The following is a 19,803-nucleotide window of genomic DNA, read 5'->3' on the forward strand; positions in this document are numbered from 1 at the left end:
ATCTTTCTGAAACGAAAGCAGGTATGAATATATGCAATCACATTAGTGGTTTTTGACATTCAGCAGTCACCGTGGTGCAGGAATAACGAAGAAAGATTCAGGCTTTAGAAGGCAACACACATTTGCATCTTTGATATCAGACTGGATTTTTCTCAATACTGGGAAAATATAAAAAAACATATAGTCACAAGTGGCCCTTTTTTTTCAACATTATAACACACGTACAAAACACTACAATACTAGGATTAGATGATGAGATCAAAGATGTGTTTTTGATTTCATGTCCTTGAAGTGTGTGTGTGTGTGTGTGTGTGTGTGTGTGTGTGTGTGTGTGTGTGTGTGTGTGTGTGTGTGTGTGTGAACATCACATGCTTTTTAAGTGCAGATATCTTGTACATACATACATACATACATACATTTGGATTACAGACTCTCTAGCCAACAAATTGAAGCTTTTCAGGCTGTTTCTACTCTGCAGGAGCAATGTAGTTGGCCCTTCAGCTACAGCCTCCATTTTCAGCCTCCATTTTCTCCTGTGTTTATGTGTGTGTTTAGATGATGTCACAGCCATCACCGCCATGCTCTCAGATGTCAGTTGTCTCCAGGCTATTAGTTAATGGTATGTCTGCTCCACCATTGCTGCTTCTCTTCCTGTTGTTCTGCTTGCCATTGGTTTGCTGCACGCCGTCGAAGATGAATTTGCTGTGCTCGGGGTGTTCGGGCAGCTCCATGCTGACGGTGGCGCGGCTGGTTTCAGTGATTGAGGAGTTGGTGTGGTAGTTCAGGTGGGAGTTTGGGGTAGTGGGTGTGTCCCCCCAGCCAGTTTTACCCCAAGCAAACTTCCACTGAGCCCACTTCCTCTGCACCGCTGTTTGGGCCTGGGTGTAAATGCAAACACACACATACACAGTTTAGAGAATTTAATGCAAAATATGAATGAGGAAACTATGAATGGTCACTGTTATGCATGTACATAGGGGGCAGTATTCAATACGGTGAGTTTGTAGATCTTTAGTCTATTAGTTTCAAGTGGTTTCATCTTTGTGAAGTTGTATACCTCAGCATTGCAGAAGCAGAATATAATGGCCACCAGAAGTCCCTGCAAAGACAAAGGTCAGAAATAATGTTACTGCAGAACAATCAGGTTGTCCTATAAAAGCACATCATCACATCATTCAAATCAAATATTGTCAGTATGTCAAGTAGGAAGACAGAGAAAGCCGGACTCAATAAAAACTATTCTGTTTTATTCTAAATGTGTTACTTGTCAACGCTTCAGGTCAAACAGCTCTAGATTATTAAAATAAAAGAATGAAATGCTTCTTGATAGTGAGTAGAGATTATTGATAGTGTTCATTTGTTCGAGGTTACTGCTGAATACAAGTGGAGTTTAAGGGTCCTCCATTACAACACTAAAGGGGGCACATCGTAGGATCTACTGTGAAGCCTTTCCAATGCTTTCACACATCGATCCACGTCTACTCTCATTGTGAAAAGTGAAAACAGGCTACATCAGGTACTGTCTATGTGAATGTGTCTAACCAGCTATGTTTTTGTGTTGACATCAGCATGTTACCTGAAAGTGGGAGAAGATATTCATGATGAACTCATAAATGGCCCGGGCCATGCGTCCTTCTGGCCTCCAGGGGACCAGGATGAACTGGGCTCCCAGCAGAGGGATGAGAATAAGGGTGGCTCTCACAGCCTTCATGTAGGCAGTTGACTCGGCCCTGTGGGTCACTTTGAGCTTGGTGATCAGAACCCGGACGATGTTCAATAGAAAGAACAAGTTCACCTGTACGCATGGATGGACACATGGGAGGTATAAGAGAAGAGATGGCACAGTTGGACATTGAAGTATTTTCTTATTTGTCTCAACCTGACATAAAAGGATGATGTCTGTGATGCTGAATTACAGTGATTCGCCTGAGGGGGGCACTACAGCTGCAAACTTTAATTCTTGACACAAAACAGCACTGAGGCATGTTCCTTGCACTAATGTACTTATCGATTATGTCTAATTCTGGTTGTGATGCTGGAAGTGGAACCTTTCTGACTCCCCAGTGTTCATGAGGTGGGATTCATAGAGAATGTCTGATGTCAGAGAGTTTTGCCCTCTTCCTCAAAATATCAAATCATTTCATAGCAGTATAGTGTGGCTGAGCAAGACTTCTGACTTGGGGGGCAAGAGGAAAGAAGATTTCCTGAGAGGAAGTGTGCATAATTAAAGACTTACAATCAAAGCAGCATGAATGGGCCCATGAATGATGTAGAGCAGGTGAGTGTTTGAGCTGATCCAGCACCTGAAACATAACAGAACAAAACAAATTATTACTGATGTGACTGAGAAAGCGTGTATAATTCATCATTAGTACCTTCAGACCAGCAAGCAAAAGGCTAAGAAACAGTAAGACCACTTAAGGTCACAGGAGAGGCAGAGGAGGCAGAGGGGTGTGGTAGTTGCAGCTCATCTTACCTGTCATCAAAGAAGAGCATTCGTCCCACAGCATAGATGATGGCAGGAATGATAGGAAAACCTGGAGGTAGAAATCAGACTGAGTGAAGCCATAGAGAGGATTTGCAGTTATATCACTAAATGTAAATGCATAGAGTACATGATTTGGATTGGATCATTGTCATCAAAAATCAAATGATGGTACCCAGCTTCAGAGCCGTCTGATAAATGTTTCATTATTGAACGGTATAGGAATCGAAATCTTCCTCATAAGTCATGTCACAGTAAACAAAGCACATACATTTGAGACATTCAGTATTGTTCATTGATACAAACAAGTTTTGGAAATGATGCAGTGGAATTTAACATGTGTCTAAAGAGAAGTCAATTAAATTCAAAAATAAAATCAAGATTTCCCCCAACAGCAGCAGCTGTCCGTGTAAGTGAATGTGACACAAACATCTGCCATGCTCATTTATATCCAGGCTTCGAGGTTAATCAAAGGTGTATTTCAAAGTAAAAAGAGATGTGCTGCTGACTGTAGCATGGCAACAGACTTTCGTTACCCAATTTATTCACATCTGATTTCCATGAATGTAAAATCAGAAGACTGTTGGGCCCTGGTGAAGGTATGTGCTGCAGTATTCCTTGTATGAATTGAATATATCACTAGATGGAGGTAGTTTGCGTTCCTCCTGACTCACCCCATCCCAGGACGTAGTACAGGAAAAGCTGCTGTTCCCCAACAAAGACAGCGACGACGATGAGCGTGTGGAGGTAGATGCCTTCACAGAGCATCCAAAAGTAGCTGGAAGCAAATGTATACTGGTTCAGCACAGCCAGGACCTTACAGCTCACCTGAGGAACACGGTAAAAACACCGCACAGCAGATTTCAAATAGAAAAGAATACATCAATATCTCATAAAAGTAGCAGAGATATATAAAAAAAAAGAAATCAATTATAATTATATTATTCTAATGCCTTATGAGCACGGCTACACTTCAAGGTTCTTGTCAAGTTAAATTCATCAGGGGCTCACAGGGTTGGTAGCCATTGTGGCCTGGTTGTTGCCCACTGAGAGAGAGAGCCACATGATGGTGACCATGGAGTTCAAGATGAAGGAGAGGAACATGTTCTTGTGGAGGGAGATCCTCTGGCAGCTAAGACTCCTGGGCGAGAGAGAGGGAGAAAGTTTTGGTTTAAAATCAGTTACATATTTCCTTTTTCATTCAGATTTATTCTTTACCATGGTCTTCACGTAGGAAATGGCCATGAAACATTTGTATGATGTGACTAACATACAGATCTGAACCTTGTTCAGAATATTATCATAGATCAGTGCACATGCAGCATAGCTCATTTCAATTTCTCCTTCATGACTCACTTGAAGTAGGAGAAGATGATCAGGGAGGCGATCAGAGAGACAATTGATAGACCCTGACCCACCATGGCCAGGTAGTATAGAGTGTAGACAAACTGTGGAGGACAACACCTGTGTTAAACTTTTTTAAATACACCATTTACCAAGGATAGTTTGGTGTTACATTATCATCCAGTGTTTTCTGGTGTGTCCTTGTGTATTTCAATTTCAGGTGGCAAATCTGCAGGGAAAGCAGGTGCAGTGTTTGAATAAACTACATAAAAGAACATTTGCCTCTTTGTACTGTGAAAGAAAGCAAAGAAAACCTCTGTGAGCGAATTAAGCCTTTTGAAAAAATGAAAAAAGAGCTTCACAAATGACACTGAGAAATAACCAGAAGGCCAAATGTTCAAAGAGGCTTCATGTTGACCATTCATAAAGAAATCTAGAGTATGTAAAGGGTTCTGAGCCTCACCAAAACTGTCCATGACATGAAGTGAATTAATAGAATAGAACGACGACTAATGACTAAGAAACCACTGTGATGTTTGTGAAACTCTGGCAATCCAAGCATATGTGCAATTAAGACAAACAACAAATACACCAAAACATAAAGTCCTAAAAAGACGTGCAATGTTTTGAATGTTGCACTTTAACAGGTTCAACAATGTGAGAAGTGTGTTGATGACATTTAACTTTATGATGACATACTGACACCAGCAGGTCAAAGGTGAATAAAGGCCTGTAAAAACGTCACAGACTCACGTGGCTCTGCTAACCACACGGAATGTCTTCCAACCTGTGATGCTGCCTGAGAGTTTGCTGGTTTAAACGTCAGCTAAACATGATCGATCCCCTTAGTTCATTTTGCTATGCGTGGCTTCCCAAACATGAACAACTGCTGCCTATCACATGTCCACAGCCATCCGCATGCCATAAACCCTTCCAAGTGTCGTTTCCTCTACTTGGTGCAGGCTGCGCTCTGGGTTGTCACCTCTCGTTAATGTGAACATACAGAATACATCCCTTCAATGTTTACCTTGAGTTTGTCTTTGGTGTAGATTTGACACTGGGTGTAGTTAGACCAGACTCTGTTGCTCTCTGGGTGGTGAAACCACTGACCATCAGGGTTACACACCTTGGTCACTTTCTCTGGGGAAAGGAATGCAAAGCAATACTTTGTGTGGTTAATATGTATATTTAGGACTATTGGACTACTTATTCGCAGTACAATTTACTTTATAACTAAATAAAAAGTAATAAACAAATAAATAAATCATAACTCTGAATAGAGCTGAAAAGCATTTATCTGATATATGATATCTGTGTGTGTGTGTGTGTGTGTGTGTGTGTGTCTGTCTGTCTGTCTGTCTGTCTGTCTGTCTGTCTGTCTATAGAAGTCAAGTCAACTTTATTTCTATAGCCTAATTTTACATACAGTTGCTTCTGGAGTTGTATTGTTCCCTTTCAGGACACAAACACATAATCACATTCTAATATGTTAGCAATGCTCACTTGCGCTATCAACATACACAATCCATAGGCAACTAGCTTGTTTTCAGGTAGAAATAAAAAAATGCTATTGTATTTCTTATTTGTTTCCCCCAGACTTGTGTCCCTTTTTACTGCAATGCCTTTACCCCCAATTCAAATTCAAAGTGTGTGTGTGTGTGTGTGTGTGTGTGCGTGCGTGCGTGTGTGCGTGCGTGCGTGCGTGCGTGCTTGTGTGCGTGCGTGCGTGCGTGCGTGCGTGCGTGTGTCTGGGCCTTACCAGCAGGGTCAAAGTCTTGGAAGTATTCAGGACACATCTGCAAGACGGTACCTGGAGCTGAGTCGCCCCAACACAGCCAGCCATCCCAGGTACGGTTACAGTAGGTACCTACAGGGGGCAGTATGCACATGACATAGGGACATTGAGGTTACATGAGACATAAGCTATTTAATGTGCATCTGTTTTTGTGTCTGTGATCTGTGTATCTCAAAGAGGAACTTGTGTCAAGTGCACCTTTTTGCTTTACATCTAATATCTGAGAGTCTTTCGTCCCAAACCAATAATGGACTGATTTTGTCTGTCATTGGTCATAAGTGCCGAAATATCCCATTAGTCAAGAAGTAGGTCTAGTTTGTTTATCATGTCATGTCTAGTGGCAGTCTAAATTTCTGTAGGTGGTGCTCTTTTCTATCTTTTTAATGTTTTATTTTGTTGTGTTTTTGTCGTTTGTCTCTTAGCCCCAGTAGTAAGAGATGTAAAAAATGGTAAGGTAAAAAGCACAGTGTATAACCACTTATTGCACGAGCCACCAGAGAATCATAGAGGCAGGAAGCTCATAAACTTTTAATAGAGTCAGGTTGAATCATAAATTATCTATTCAACACTTACTGTGTGCTACACATAGTAAACTGTGTGTACAAAGCGCCTCACCGCAGCTGGCCTGTTTAACTTCGAGCACACAGCTTGTCAACAATTGACGGAAACCTGGCGGTGGCAGGTTGCACAGGGGCATGTTGGGAAATGGAGCGCAAAATAACATTTCAAAGGCAGTTATTTACTAAGAAGGAGAAACAGGCAGCGAGATAGAGACAAAGAGCAAGTTTCCTTTCTTTCAGACTCACTTCCTCTCTCTCTCTCTCTCTCTCTCTCTCTCTCTTTCTCAGCATGTGCACACAGCAGATACAACAGGTTTTTAATAGACACAACAACCTGTAACGCCAACAAATCTGTATGTCCTGTAAAATGTCATCCACATATTGTAAGTTAAGATGCTTGTTGTGGCATTTAGCTTCTTTACTTTTACAGTTTCCAGCACAAACAGGAAATAACCCTTGTGATGTCATAAGGGTCATTTCCCCTATTGCACACCTTAGGCTGGTTGACATTTCACTGAAACTTACTTTTAAAGCTTATATTTGCAGAGGGAAGATTACACATGGCAAGTGAGCAGTTGGCTTACTTACTTTTGGTTACTTTCAAATTTGACTTATCTTCCTTATCAGTATGATATCTTTTTATGTGGCTTAGGCTTAAGGATTGTGCAGGCAGCTGTCGTATCACCTTCGTCTGTACGCGGGGGATCATCGATTATCTTCAGGTAGCACTCGTACTGAGCGGCCAGGATCTGGAGTCGGGATTTTCCCAGAACGTTGGACATGTCAGTGGACACCTTCATCTGCTCCTCCCCCATCTCCTCCACAGCCACCATGGAGCCCACATCCTCACACCAGGACACCTGGGTGGATTAGTCATACAGCATCTTACATGTAGTACATTAGGGATATTAAATGGAAAATTGCTTTCTCTGACATCACATGCTAGTCATCTCGGTCAGTTGGAAGGATCTTAAACTTGTAAAAATTCCCGTATAAAGTATGAAGGTCAAAATATGGCTATAAGCTATACAAGATTAGTGTGTATGCTGTATAGATATACTGTATAAAAAATAAACCCAAATACAGCTTACATAATAGAGCTCATACTATATAAATGGGTCAAAAGGAGTCACATGAACAAACATTTCTGCACACAGATGAAAGGATTATGGATACACACACACAAACACACACACACGCACACGCGCACATGCACACGCACACACACGCGCGCGCGCACACACACACACACACACACGTGCGTGCGCGCAGACTTACCTCTGTGCTCAGTGCCAGAATAACCAGAAGTATGAGTGTCAGGTTCCTCCACATGTTTCTAAAGGGAAACGTTTAATTGTTACATGTACAAGCAAGTTGATTACTCTCCCCGTGTAAGCAGTGTGTATGTTGAGAAACTGATTGTGTTTGTGATTGTGAAGCTGTGAAATCACAGAAATCACAATTAATTATTCTGTAATCAGACTGGGCATCAAAATTCTATTCAGTAATGTGTCATTTCAGTTCTAGACTTCATATTTGGACTCTATTAAATGAAAACACTATCGACAAAAAAACAGTATCATTAAAGTATCATTGAGGACCTAATATCAACTATTAAGTATGAGGATATACTCAATATGTATAGCACCAAATATGTTTGTGACACAATTAAAAAAGTCCAATTAGCTCAGTATTTAACAATTTAACAGCATTATTGTGTCCGCGTGTACTTTGGGACCGGGGGGGGGGGATTTGTGTGTACGTGATGTTACAAGCCTGTTTATGAATGTTTATTTATGTTATGTGAATTTTCTCATCTGCCAGGACAGGAAGTTCATGCCGCAGCAGAAGGCCACAGCACCACAGTCCCTCCTCTGCACTGTCCAATCAGGGTCAGAGGCCCGGCTGTGTGTTTGTTATTATTTTAAGGCATTGATGGCCTTCCATTTGCCCCCCACTCCCAGCCCCACCCCCAAGTGCCTAATGGGACAGCAAAGTTCAACTGGGACCCGCATGCAGAGAGGCAGCAATGAATGAATTCATTGTGCATAAAAAGGATTTTGCGGCATTTTGTCCAAAAAGATGATGGTCAAAGAATAATGTTTGGGATTATTCAAGTTTAAATACATTTTTACAAAACTTTTTTGTTTCCATAAGATGATGTTGATGTTCTAAGAGGTTTTATTTGATCCAAAATTATTTTCTATTATTATATGAAATAAGATAAATGAGGCTGGGAAAGTGTTTCCATAGTTAACCAAGGCTGTAATGGAAAGAGAGATGGAGAAATAACAGAGAGAAAATGTGGGGAATGCTAAGTGGCAAAGGTTTCGAAAGGCTTTTCTCTGAACAGTCTCCAAAAAGTATGCCATCATTATTTGAGCTGAACTGGTTACCTAGGTACCCAAGTAACAGTTTGGTTGTATCCTGCATGAAAGCAATAGATTATTTATTTCCAATCTGCATTTCACATTAAATTGTGCGTAGACAAAAACAATTAATAACTAATGTACTCATATTATATCCGTAGAAAAAGTGAGTAAAACCAGGTGTCAGTGAGCAGTAACACACAAGACACCTGGTTTTTCCCTCTCTTTTTCTACAGCTAATGTTTGAGTTTCACATAGACAAACACATACACACACATGCAGCCATATAATGTATACAGTTGCTTCTAGCATTGCATTGTTCTCTATCGGGATATTACAAAGCCAAGGACACACACACACACAACAAACTCACATTATTGTACCATGGCCTTGGTCACACTAAATTGTGAATGTGAATCAAAACACAATCCACAAATAACCTTCTGAGAAAGGCTTGCTGAGTATGTGTGTGTGTGTGTGTGTGTGTGTGTGTGTGTGTGTGTGTGTGTGTGTGTGTGTGTGTGTGTCATCATCTCAATAAATACCTGAGATATTTTGTCATTCTCTTCTGCAGGCGGAGTTAGAAGGGAGTAAGAAGAGTTTTAAGCTTAGTTCACACACACATACCACCACCACTATCAGCCTTTCTCTCTCCTCACCAGAGCCATGTCTTCCTGTTATCACCATTCTTTGACTCTCTTGTCTGTTCTTCTTGGCCTGTCTGCTTTCTTATCTTCCTTACGCTCTCTTTTCCTGTGCGTTTGCGTGTGTGAATCAAATGCTGTCCAAAACCTTCTGGCTTTCATTAAAGGAATACAAATTGGCTTTTTGAAGATTGGGCTGTTGGTCACTTTACCACATAACTCATGAGAGACGAGAAACCAAATTCATCTATATGATCCTTGTGATTGATTGATTTAGAGTTCTTATGTGTCCTGACTAAAAGGAGCCATTAGGGTCATTGTTGTTTTGTCTGCAGATGAGAGAGAGTGAGAATGCTATGTTCAGGTCTGCCAAAACAAAAATACCAACTGCTTGATGGATTCTGTTGTCTGTCCAATGTCAGACTGGCTGGAGAAATTAATCTCCCGCTGCTTACTGAGGCCTCCATGTGAAAATTAGATTTTCCAACCAAATGGCAATGAGTGCCTGGACATCGTCTGAGTGAATGATGGTGATGACGGTGTAATGATGTGATCACGTCTGCAGTATATGCAAACTGAAGAGGATGATTTGATCCATGCCCTATAAATCCTAACAAAGTACTTCAGAAAGATGTATTTTACTAAAGCGTAATTATGGGGCCTTGTGACCTTCCCTGTACCAGTATTCAAAGAATGTCTGGGGATCAATCATCAACTCCCTACACATATGTTTTAAATAAAGTGAGAATAAAGGAGTTTCCATCCTTTGTTGTTTTTGTTTCTCTCTTCTCCCTTTCTCTTTACCACAGCATATGATGTGATTTGTACTAGCCTACATTGCTGTTTTAAGGAATACCCTATGAGATCATTGCATCAACATCACTGATGCCATCCTGGACTCCATGTTCTCACAACGTTCAGCAGCCGTGGCTTCCTGCTGTTTCAATTTCAATCTACTTGTATCTCATATTGCCTATTTTACCTCAGGGTCTTGCTTTAAATTAATTCCTTAAATTTCCTAAATGACAGTGGCCACATATTACTGTACTACTATTCAAACAATATCAAAACCAAATATCAATGAGGGAAACATGAAATGGTTTCTATGTCTATGTCCTCATCATTTAATGAATACGTGGACAAAACTCCCAAAAACCTCTGAGCCACAAACAGGAGGATTAATAACAGAACACAGCCGAATAAAGCAAATAATTATTTTTAAACAAAACACTGGGGATTGTAGAACTAATCAGCTATTAGCAGATTCCGTTATGAAAACATGACGATGAAGTATAAGCCTTCGAATCCCACATCAGACAATAAATTCATCCGACAAACTTAATGACTGCCAGACCTGCAAAGCCCTCTGCCAGGGTCTGATGCTGACTAGAAGAGCTGCCTGCATCAGTGTTACCTTGGCAACCAAACCACCCAAGGTAAGTGATGTTTCTAATAAATGTGTGAATGACACACCACGCAAAACAAAGACAACACAAGCACAATCACAATCACACAACAGCCTAACACACTTTAAAAGCATTGTGAGCTGTAAGCAAACTGACTGAATAAGTTTATTAAAAAAAAAACAGACGACAAACACAGATGCAGAGGAAATTAGAAACAGAATGAAAACGCTGGGGCCTGTTGTTTTATATTTAGAAGCAAAGGAGAAAAAAAAACTTAATTTAGGAAATCAAACTCACATTTCCTGAAGGAACAACTCATGTGTGTACGTCTGGATATCATTAGACAAGCCAATATCCTGCACTACCATTGGGGGAGAAGCATCAATATTTGCCTGCAGAACCATAGAGGACAGCAGGATGTGGCAGAGCTTCATCATCTCAACCCTTTTGCAAACATCAAGTTGTGTCCATTTAGGAAGGAAATATTAATACACTTTTCTGATAAAATTGGAAAACCATATATATGTAACAACTTAAGATGAAACACACTACATCCGTTATGGAAGTGGAATATAGAAACTCCATATAATAATCCATAATTCTGATCTTGTTATGAGATGATGAGTGATTTGCTTCAGGTTACAGGTTTGCATCCTATATCATGCACTTCCCCACCTTTGTGCTTGTGCAGTACGTGCTCTCCCTCTCTGCTGTGCTCGCTTCCTTACATCCATTAACGATCTCCTTCATTTCTCAGAATGTCATTTGAGATAACTTTTTCATAATTATTTTCTATTTAGCCGTCGGTTATGCTGTGTGTGTAGGTGGAGAGGAGCAGCGGTGAGATGGCGGTTGTGGAACCAGAGAGAGTTAAAGTAACCCCACGTGGATTATGGCAACAGGTTTTTGAGTTTAGTATTTGTGGAGAACCTGGTGGCTTCCTGGTGGTCTTCTACCATGTATTTCACTCAATTTAGCTGCAAAATTACATAATTTTCTTTACAAAGAAAGAATATGATGACCTCAAACCCTGATAGACTGCCTCTCTTGCCTCTCTTGGCGGCGCGGTTGCCTGGCCCCTTGTCTCCGAAAATGACTACCAGTCCCCATCCTTCAACCACAGTGGGAGAGTAACACTGTTCTCACAGAGTCAAGGGTCATCGTTTTAGTCATAACAGATTACAATTTATTGGCCACTGCAAACCATTAAAACTGACTTGCAAGAAGCTGCTGTGACGTACAGAAGGATTCTGTCCCGATCCCAGGGGATTCATTAATGTTTAAGGAATGAGCAGCAGTGATTTAAAGGAAGGTCTTTGCTATTAAAAATACATGAAATGTCACTGCCATTGCGAATTCTCACCATTCCCCTCATTGCAGCAGGGAGTTGGGATACAAACGCTGGATGCAGGAATTTAACAAGCGGTGAAAGAGCAACAATGCAGATCCTCAAATGCAACATAAAGACCACAATAAAAACAGAGGCTCAACAGTTAATTACACTGTTCTGCTGCTCCTCACAGTGTAACAATGATTCTTTTCCCCCCCTGATCTTGCAATAACTAAAACAAATACAGCTCAGAGCAACAATTACAGAGTGTTTGCTCTGCAGATGGGAGTGTGTGACAGAGATAAGATAACGTACCGGAGGCATAATGCCAGGGAGCTCCAGAAGGAGTGAAAAGACACTGAGACACTGCAGGGTTCAATGAGAAACAGGGGATGCAGCATTCAGTGAGGAGTAGATTATAACCTCCTGGGAGTCCAGTCATCTTCAGGCAAGTCAAAGGCGTCCATGTGAGGAAAATCCAATCAGGAAAGCATTGATTTACACTTCCCTCTGCTCATTCATTGAAATTCAAACTACTGACTACAATATAAACAATAGAACTGCACTCAGAGGTTTTATAATACATTTAAATTAATATATTAGTAAATTTTCTTACTTGAAGTATTGCATTTATCACAGTATGGACAAATAATCAGAGCATTAACCTATCAACACATTCTTCACACACACCACCATAATCCTATATTGCAACTCTATCCGTTTTATCGGATAGAGTTGTTTTTTATCTCTGTTTGGGATTAATAAGTGGTTGTAATTGTTTTAACAGTGTAAATAAAAGCCAGCTAAGGTCCACAGAACGTTGGGAGCAGACACGGCCTGTACCTTCAGCTCACTTTGATCTCTCAGTGTAAAGCCCATATTAGATAGCAGCTACAGTAATGCTCTGGTTCTGGCTTATTCCCTCATAATGATGTGAATCTGTCAATGCATTTCTCTTCTAATCAGATAATAATGGATATTGAATCATTATAAAAAACAAACCTCGCCAGAGCCGGACCGAGAAGAATCAGCTCAGATACTGAATTCATGGTTGATTAACTGTTCAGTCTTATATAAGGTGTGTGTGTCCTCTGTGAACCCACATTTTCTGTATTTATATCCCTAGCGGGAGATCATGGGAAATAGAGACATTGTCAGTCCCAGGTGTGTGTGTGTGTGTGTTTGTGAGACAGAGTGTGTGAGTGTGTGCATATTAGGTAGAAGAAGAAGGAAGGATGAAGGTTGAGGAAGAGGCTATTTTCTTCCTTTGTCATCCTGACCACCACTTCCTCACTTCTCTCCCCTCTCTACCACTCAGCAAGTCTACACACACACACACACACACGCACACACACATTTCAACAGGTTAAAAATAAGCCATTGTTACACCTACACAAAGGAACTTGGGAAGGGCTTTCACATAGAAACGGACTTAATGCATCTTTATAGCTGTTTGATATAAAACATGAGGGCTCTTTTGAAGATTATGCAGTGAGCAGGTTCATTATCATATATATAGAAAATCTAAACCTAAACCTCCCTTTGTGCATGTGGGTTTCATGAGGTCCAGTCACGACCTGAATTCAAAATGAAGCACAAGTGAGTTCCAATTGACTCTAAGGTACTCTTGTAAAGGAACTTCTGCTGGTGGTCCTGCTGGTAGCTGATTGTGCATCACTTCTCTATGTCAAGCACAGAGGACAACCTTTTATTTAAGAGTCATGCGGGGATCTGAGAACAAATCCTCAAAATTAAATAATTTCCACTTTCTGCCACAAATACATACATTTTCAGATTGTAATGTGAAACTGCATTAAACACAACACAAGCTAGAAAAGTGTTGCCTTGTAGCACAGTGAGAACCACCGACCAGCGAAACAAAAGATCCTGTTATGCAATGACCACAGCGAGGTTCCATTACAGGTCACACCCCGTGCATGAACCAGCACAGGCCAATCTGAAGCCAAATGATAATGACGGGATTCACTTTGCCTTCAAAGCGTCAATTTAATTTAACTTAAGTTAAAATATGCACACTTATGTAGGAACACATGTATAGTTCAATTCCCGCACATCTACCACTTGGGTTCTTGGGATACACGCCTGTTTTCCACAAATAATGTCGTATCTTCTGTCCTCCAGTTCTCGAGACAGTAGAAATGTGCTCCTAATGCTGTCTGGTCCTTTAAATCACTCATGAAAGCCAGTCCACCAGAACTATTTGTCTCCAGGATTTACAGAGGCCTAGCTGTCCACGTATGAGCGATTATGGACTTATTTTCCCATAGCTGGATCCAAAAATAGTTCCTCAAGTTTGGAGCTAGGCCACTTGTGTGTTTTTTCATAAAGTGTGGCTGTGAGAGCAACACTGGCGGTTCAGAACAGAAGAGATACAATCATCACCACCAACACCCAGGCCCCTGCCCCCCCTCCATACCAACACAAGCTCTCTCCCCAAACAGCGGACTGATAATGTCCACACACTGTGGATGGAGAGAAGGGGTGGGGGGGATGTTGAGATCACTGCCAATATAACAGCAACCATGTAAGCCCCTCAGCCAGCAGCCTCTCAGTGTAGGAGCCAGTACATCTTGACAAAGTTCTCAGACATGGTCAGCTTGACATGATTTTCACAACCAAAACATGTAGTCACATACTTTTTTCTTCTCATTTCTTCATCCTTTGAAGTCCTTCCCCAGTTTCACTGTGGGAAAAAACTCTCTCTCTCTCTCTCTCTCTCTCTCTCTCTCTCTCTCTCTCTCTCTCTCTCTCTCTCTCTCTCTCTCTCTCTCTCTCGCTCTCTCTGACGTCTTGCTGAAACAATGTAATGCAAACCATCAGTAAAATCAGTAATTTGCTTAAAAGTGGACCGACAATAACTTGCATGATTCATCGATCAATGATCATCGATTAATCTGGTGATAAATTATTAAATTAGTAATCGATATTCACGTATGTATGTGTCTCCATCAGGGTCTGTTTCTCACGGCAACGACAAAAATGACAAGAAGGACAAATTAAGTTAAATTTCCAATCCAAACTACCATTAATGTTAATAAATGAAACTAACATAGCCTGTTTTTCAAGACATAAGCCACTAAATGCTGCCCGGTCACCTTAAACAGTGGGGATGTGACCAAGAATGATGACATTTTCATTGGTTGTTGTCTAGTAGTGTAGAAACAGAGGGAAAGAGTGATCCACAAAGCTAGTTGCTTATTATTCACAACATCTTAAAAAACTAAAGGGGGAAAATAAAGTTGTCATACAGAATGAGAGTTGCAGTCTTGCTCCAAGTGTGCAGCATAACTTTGGGGTCACCGCGAAGAAGACAGCTTAGCTTAGCAGCAGGTCAGGGGACGTCTTTGCATTTCCCACTTTGTGTAATCATGGATTACATGTAATTTTAATCAATTATTCCTTTAAATAAAGCAGGCAATTACAATTATTATGGATTGATTGTGATGGTAATTTGACTTACCTTTGGATTAATAAAATTGACAAGTAGCTGTTCTCTGACAGTTACAAGACTGTTACAAGCAAGTCCACTCAAGTCAAAAGTTGGCAGCAGTAGTGGGCTATTAGAGGAAGAACGTGGCAATGAGGTAGAAGAAGATGACTGCATTAGCTGTGGTCACTTTTTAAACCATTAAGAATTTGGCTTTGTAAACGTTTTAAGAGGAAGGAAATGCACTGAGTGCTCTGAACGTGTTTATACACACTGCAAGTTTTAGTGAGAAGCACTAAATGCAATCAAAACTGTGTTTGCTTCCAAGAAAACAAAGTCTGCATTTTAAAAAATAAGATCTAAAAGGAGCAGTGAGTCTGAATTTCACTACTTCACTGCACAAAACAAAGAAAATAAATCAGTGAGGGGGCTGATAGACTTGTTGATGAATACAAAAGACTCCCCCATAACTAAACCAAGCACTTCCATTTCAGTGAAGTAGTAGAATATCACATACGATTACAGTGCAGTGCAGATTACTATGATAACTAACCATGACCCCCTCCCCCTTCCCCCCCTGCACCTATTATTTACATACAGTATGTAACCACAGAGTGTCGGTTATCTACTGCCGGGTCTAAAATAAGGACCACCTTTTTTCAGGGCTTGCTGGTATTATGAAAGGGACAAACTGAGGAACAAGTGGGGGTCGCGACCAAAGTAGAAGCCAAAACACCTATTAATACATTGACAGCTGCCTGGCAAGAGCAACCTGTTCCAGTTAAAGACACACTGGGACACTGGAGGAGGGAGAGAGATTCCCACGGGCAGATCCACAGTCGGAGCTTCTGCCCTGAGAAACAGCTTCCTTGTGTGTGACGATTACAAACTGGCAACTAAGGTGCAAGGGGTTACAGGGTATTCCTGGAAGACGCCACTTAAACGGAGCCAAGTATAGATAGAATCACACAAAGCAAACATGGAAATAGCCTCTGCTCTTGAAATGGAAAGCTGCACAGCTCGTTTTGTAGAGGGTGATTGTGAGCCTTTTGTATTAATGTATGTGTATGGAAGTAATTGGAATGCATGAGGAAAATGATAATCCAGAGCAAACTGAAGGCTAAACAGTAAACGTAGAAATACACACATTCAGTGTGCACATTCTACAGGCATGTTCTGGATCAATAATATCATATGAAAGGAGAGAGCACATACTGCAGCTATATGGACCCTACTGATGCCATGCAAACGAGAAGGAAAACCATTGAGGGAAAATGCAAATTAGAGAACACAACAAACAATACATGACTCTTTCCAGTCTCCTTCCAGTCTACTGTCTGAGGACAGGTAGACCTACACAATGTGTATGTATGCCTGAAGAGACACATATACTTCTTTACTTATTTTGTGTTATTATGCTTGTTTTTTCTGACAGTTTGAAGTTTTTCGGTCTTGATGCTGTTCCTTCTGAATGTGTAAACGGGATGTTTTGTGATTTTTCATCACCCTGCAGAATTTCCAATGTAAGCAAAAATGCATCATCTGTAATCTTTGGGTTTTAACCTTTGACATGGGCTGAAATACTGCAGCCAAGTTTACGCAAAAGATGCATAAGAAGGTGAATACTCCGAACCAAAGGCTGCTATGTTACTGGCTGATTTACGAGTGTCAGAGTGCAGCTACATGACAGGAAACACTACCAACTCCCTGTAAATTATTAAATCCCTGCAATATCTATAGTATTGCTCATCTATACTGCACACTTTTATCACTATGTTGACTTAGGCTCCCTTTTGTTTTTGTTGACCAAGGACTCACTGACCATCTGTTGTGATTTTATATATGTCCAGAGGATCACACAGACAATTTACTATCTTCTATTCTATTCTAATCTAATCTATTCTGGCTGCCTCTTCCATTTCTATTTACAAGGTATTACAAGAATCACCGTCAGCTCCTGCTGTGACCTTCACTCAACCGTACTTTATTTTTCTTTGAGGCTTGATGAGCAGACAGAGTAACCTGAATAGAGTATAACTCATTGTGTTTTCAAAATACACCACAGTGGATTCACAGTCATGCAGTAGCGCTGTGGTACTCTTGCACAAATACATTGATGCACTTTGCTTTGTGTTCTTTATTCTTCTGCAATGTCACTACAATGTTCTTTTGTTTTTGTTTTCATCACTTAAACTTTGATGAGATATAACAATTATATATTCAAATTTTGTTATTGTATCTTTTAAGTGTGTATTGTAGCATATAGGTTCTCTCAATATGAATGCTGATGTATTACCGTTTTCACAAAAATACAAACGCAGGAAGCAGCATAAGCCAGTGAAATAAAAGAGATCAGACTTCTAAATCAGTGGCAGTTAGCTTTGGGTTTTGAAGAGAAAAATGTGACGTACCTTACTTCTCTCTTTGACTCAACTGTAAGACTGTTTCCTCTGAAAATCTCCATGCTTTCATGATTCGGGAGCAGAAAAGTCTCATGCTGCCCCGCTGTCAACACTAGTGACCAACCCCGAGCACTCAGAAACAGCAGTGAAGTCCGGCAAAATAAGAGCAATTTATTTTCCTGTTGTTTATTTCAAAATAAAAGACCAATTGTGGGAACGTGAAAGTCTACGAATTATGATGCAAACACATCAAGCATACGGATCAAACTTATTCCCTCTTAGTTAGTGAAAAAAATGTTATTTTGTAACATTTTGGTTTTGCCTAATGGTTTATTACACTCCCCAGCCACAATGACGAAATTGCAGTACAGTGGCAATAACTGAAGATTTCATTTGAAGGGAAGGATAGCTACAAAAATAAATGATTGTGGCTCCAGGTACCATCAGGCGAACCAATGTTCGGTTAAAAAAAGACTAGATCACAAAAAAAGGGCTCATTGCTGATTGTTTGATTACCCAACCGTTTAATGTCATTGCAGAGAGGTCTATCAGTGCCAATGAAATGTGAGGATGATGTGTATGAGCATTAGGATAACCTGAGTGAGTCTGACACTGACCTGTGTCAAACTGACAGTAGCACCCAGCGTCACTAACCACCACAGTGGGTCAACAAGTGGTTATGGTCATAGCTGAGTCTTATGATGAAGAATCAAATCCCTTATATCCGGAAGTAACAGGCTTTTATTTTGATGGCCAAGGCCAACATAAATTTCTGTATCTGGCTGCTTGACGCACCGCGCCTTTAAAATAATAAAACAAAACTTGACAACAACTTTCGACATTAGGGATCAATCGCACAAGTGAGAAAAGACACAAAGACAGACTGAAATTATTGACAGTAAGATTCATATCAGAGAAATGCTTGAATTATTCGATGAAAAACTACATCCTGTATCCTTCAAAGTGGCAAACTGTATCCAACTGAATGTTATAACGCTCCTGTGTGATAATTAAAATAACAAAATTGTTACAATGAAACCAGTACGATCTTAAATCCCATCAAATCATTGCCTTTTGTTTATTTACAAAAAATATTGTTTGAAATAACATTTATTAAAAACACTGAAAGACCCTGAAAATAGTTTAGGGTGGCCCACACTATATGTCTATGTCAGTCTACTGATAATAGGCTGATAGATGAATAAATATGAATTATTCATTGAACGAAACCCTCGCTCATGTCTGCAGCAGTCGCTTGTAATAATTGATTTGTGAGGTACAACACTGCCACCTGCTGTTCATAGTTTTTGAGCGTCGCTTAATGTCAAAAAGAGACCAACCAAAAGTTAAATAATGTAAGAATATTGGTGAAAACAATGGGAAAGAAAAATTATATTAAATAGATGCAATAAGGATGAGGCTTTTTCTATTGAATGCACTAGATGTTGAATTAAAGAATAAGAGTGATGTGTGTTTCAAGTGCTTCTCCAAACAGTTGTAATTCATTCATTATCATAAAATCTATAAGATTAATAAACCGAAGATCAATAAACCTCGATTTTAACCAAAGATTAGGATGAAAACGCATTGAGAGGAGGCTTCCAGGTCACAGGGAAGCACCAGGCTTATATATGACGAGTAATATCTGTGACAGCTTTTGTGGGTTTAGGTTCCATACTTTTCATTGTGTGTCACGTGTATACACACTCATGCACTCACTCTTCTTGCTCTCTGTTAAAAAGACAGAAAAATCATTTAGGATGGAATGAAATTCTAATCTACATTTACATTTACATCTGCTCAGTAAATGTGACTGAAATACCACTGGCATATTTTGAAACACTTAAAAAAAATAATTTAAAGTCAGCCCAGGGCTTTGTAGGTTGACTGAGTCTGCAGAAATCCTGTAACTGTGTTGTCACTTTGGACCGGATTTTGAACAAGAACATTACATTAAGTACCACAACAGCATTAACAACCTCAAAAAATACTGATACAGCTGAAATAACACCTCCCTCTA

At 40.2% G+C, this 19,803-nt stretch overlaps 1 protein-coding gene across 1 annotated transcript; it reads right to left on the minus strand.

The window, feature by feature from the left end:
- Positions 1 to 291: 291 nt before the first annotated feature.
- Positions 292 to 17,911, minus strand: calcrl2 (calcitonin receptor-like 2). The gene is made up of 13 exons (XM_076159340.1): positions 17,793 to 17,911; positions 7,463 to 7,520; positions 6,870 to 7,044; positions 5,589 to 5,696; positions 4,857 to 4,969; positions 3,842 to 3,933; positions 3,497 to 3,626; positions 3,160 to 3,313; positions 2,477 to 2,537; positions 2,237 to 2,303; positions 1,577 to 1,795; positions 1,058 to 1,099; positions 292 to 878 (listed from the first exon to the last, which is right to left on the minus strand). Exons 1-13 carry the CDS (start codon positions 17,843 to 17,845, stop codon positions 585 to 587), a joined length of 1,566 nt encoding a protein of 521 aa, XP_076015455.1. The 5' UTR covers positions 17,846 to 17,911; the 3' UTR covers positions 292 to 584.
- Positions 17,912 to 19,803: the final 1,892 nt, after the last annotated feature.

This window comes from Genypterus blacodes, unplaced genomic scaffold (genome assembly GCF_046128005.1).
Source record: "Genypterus blacodes isolate CSIRO-AG114 ecotype Tasmania unplaced genomic scaffold, CSIRO-AGI_Gbla_v1 ptg000094l_1, whole genome shotgun sequence".
NCBI classification, from domain to species: Eukaryota; Metazoa; Chordata; class Actinopteri; order Ophidiiformes; family Ophidiidae; genus Genypterus; species Genypterus blacodes.

Bases quoted from the DNA above. Each gene is read 5' to 3' on its own strand.
- calcrl2 (XM_076159340.1), bottom strand. From the start codon at position 17,845: ATGGAGATTTTCAGAGGAAACAGTCTTACAGTTGAGTCAAAGAGAGAA. The intron at 7,521-17,792 runs GTACGTCACATT...GTTTCCCTTTAG, and splicing joins GAGTCAAAGAGAGAAGTAAG to AAACATGTGGAGGAACCTGA. The intron at 1,796-2,236 runs GTAAGTCTTTAA...CCATGCGTACAG, and splicing joins CCATTCATGCTGCTTTGATT to GTGAACTTGTTCTTTCTATT.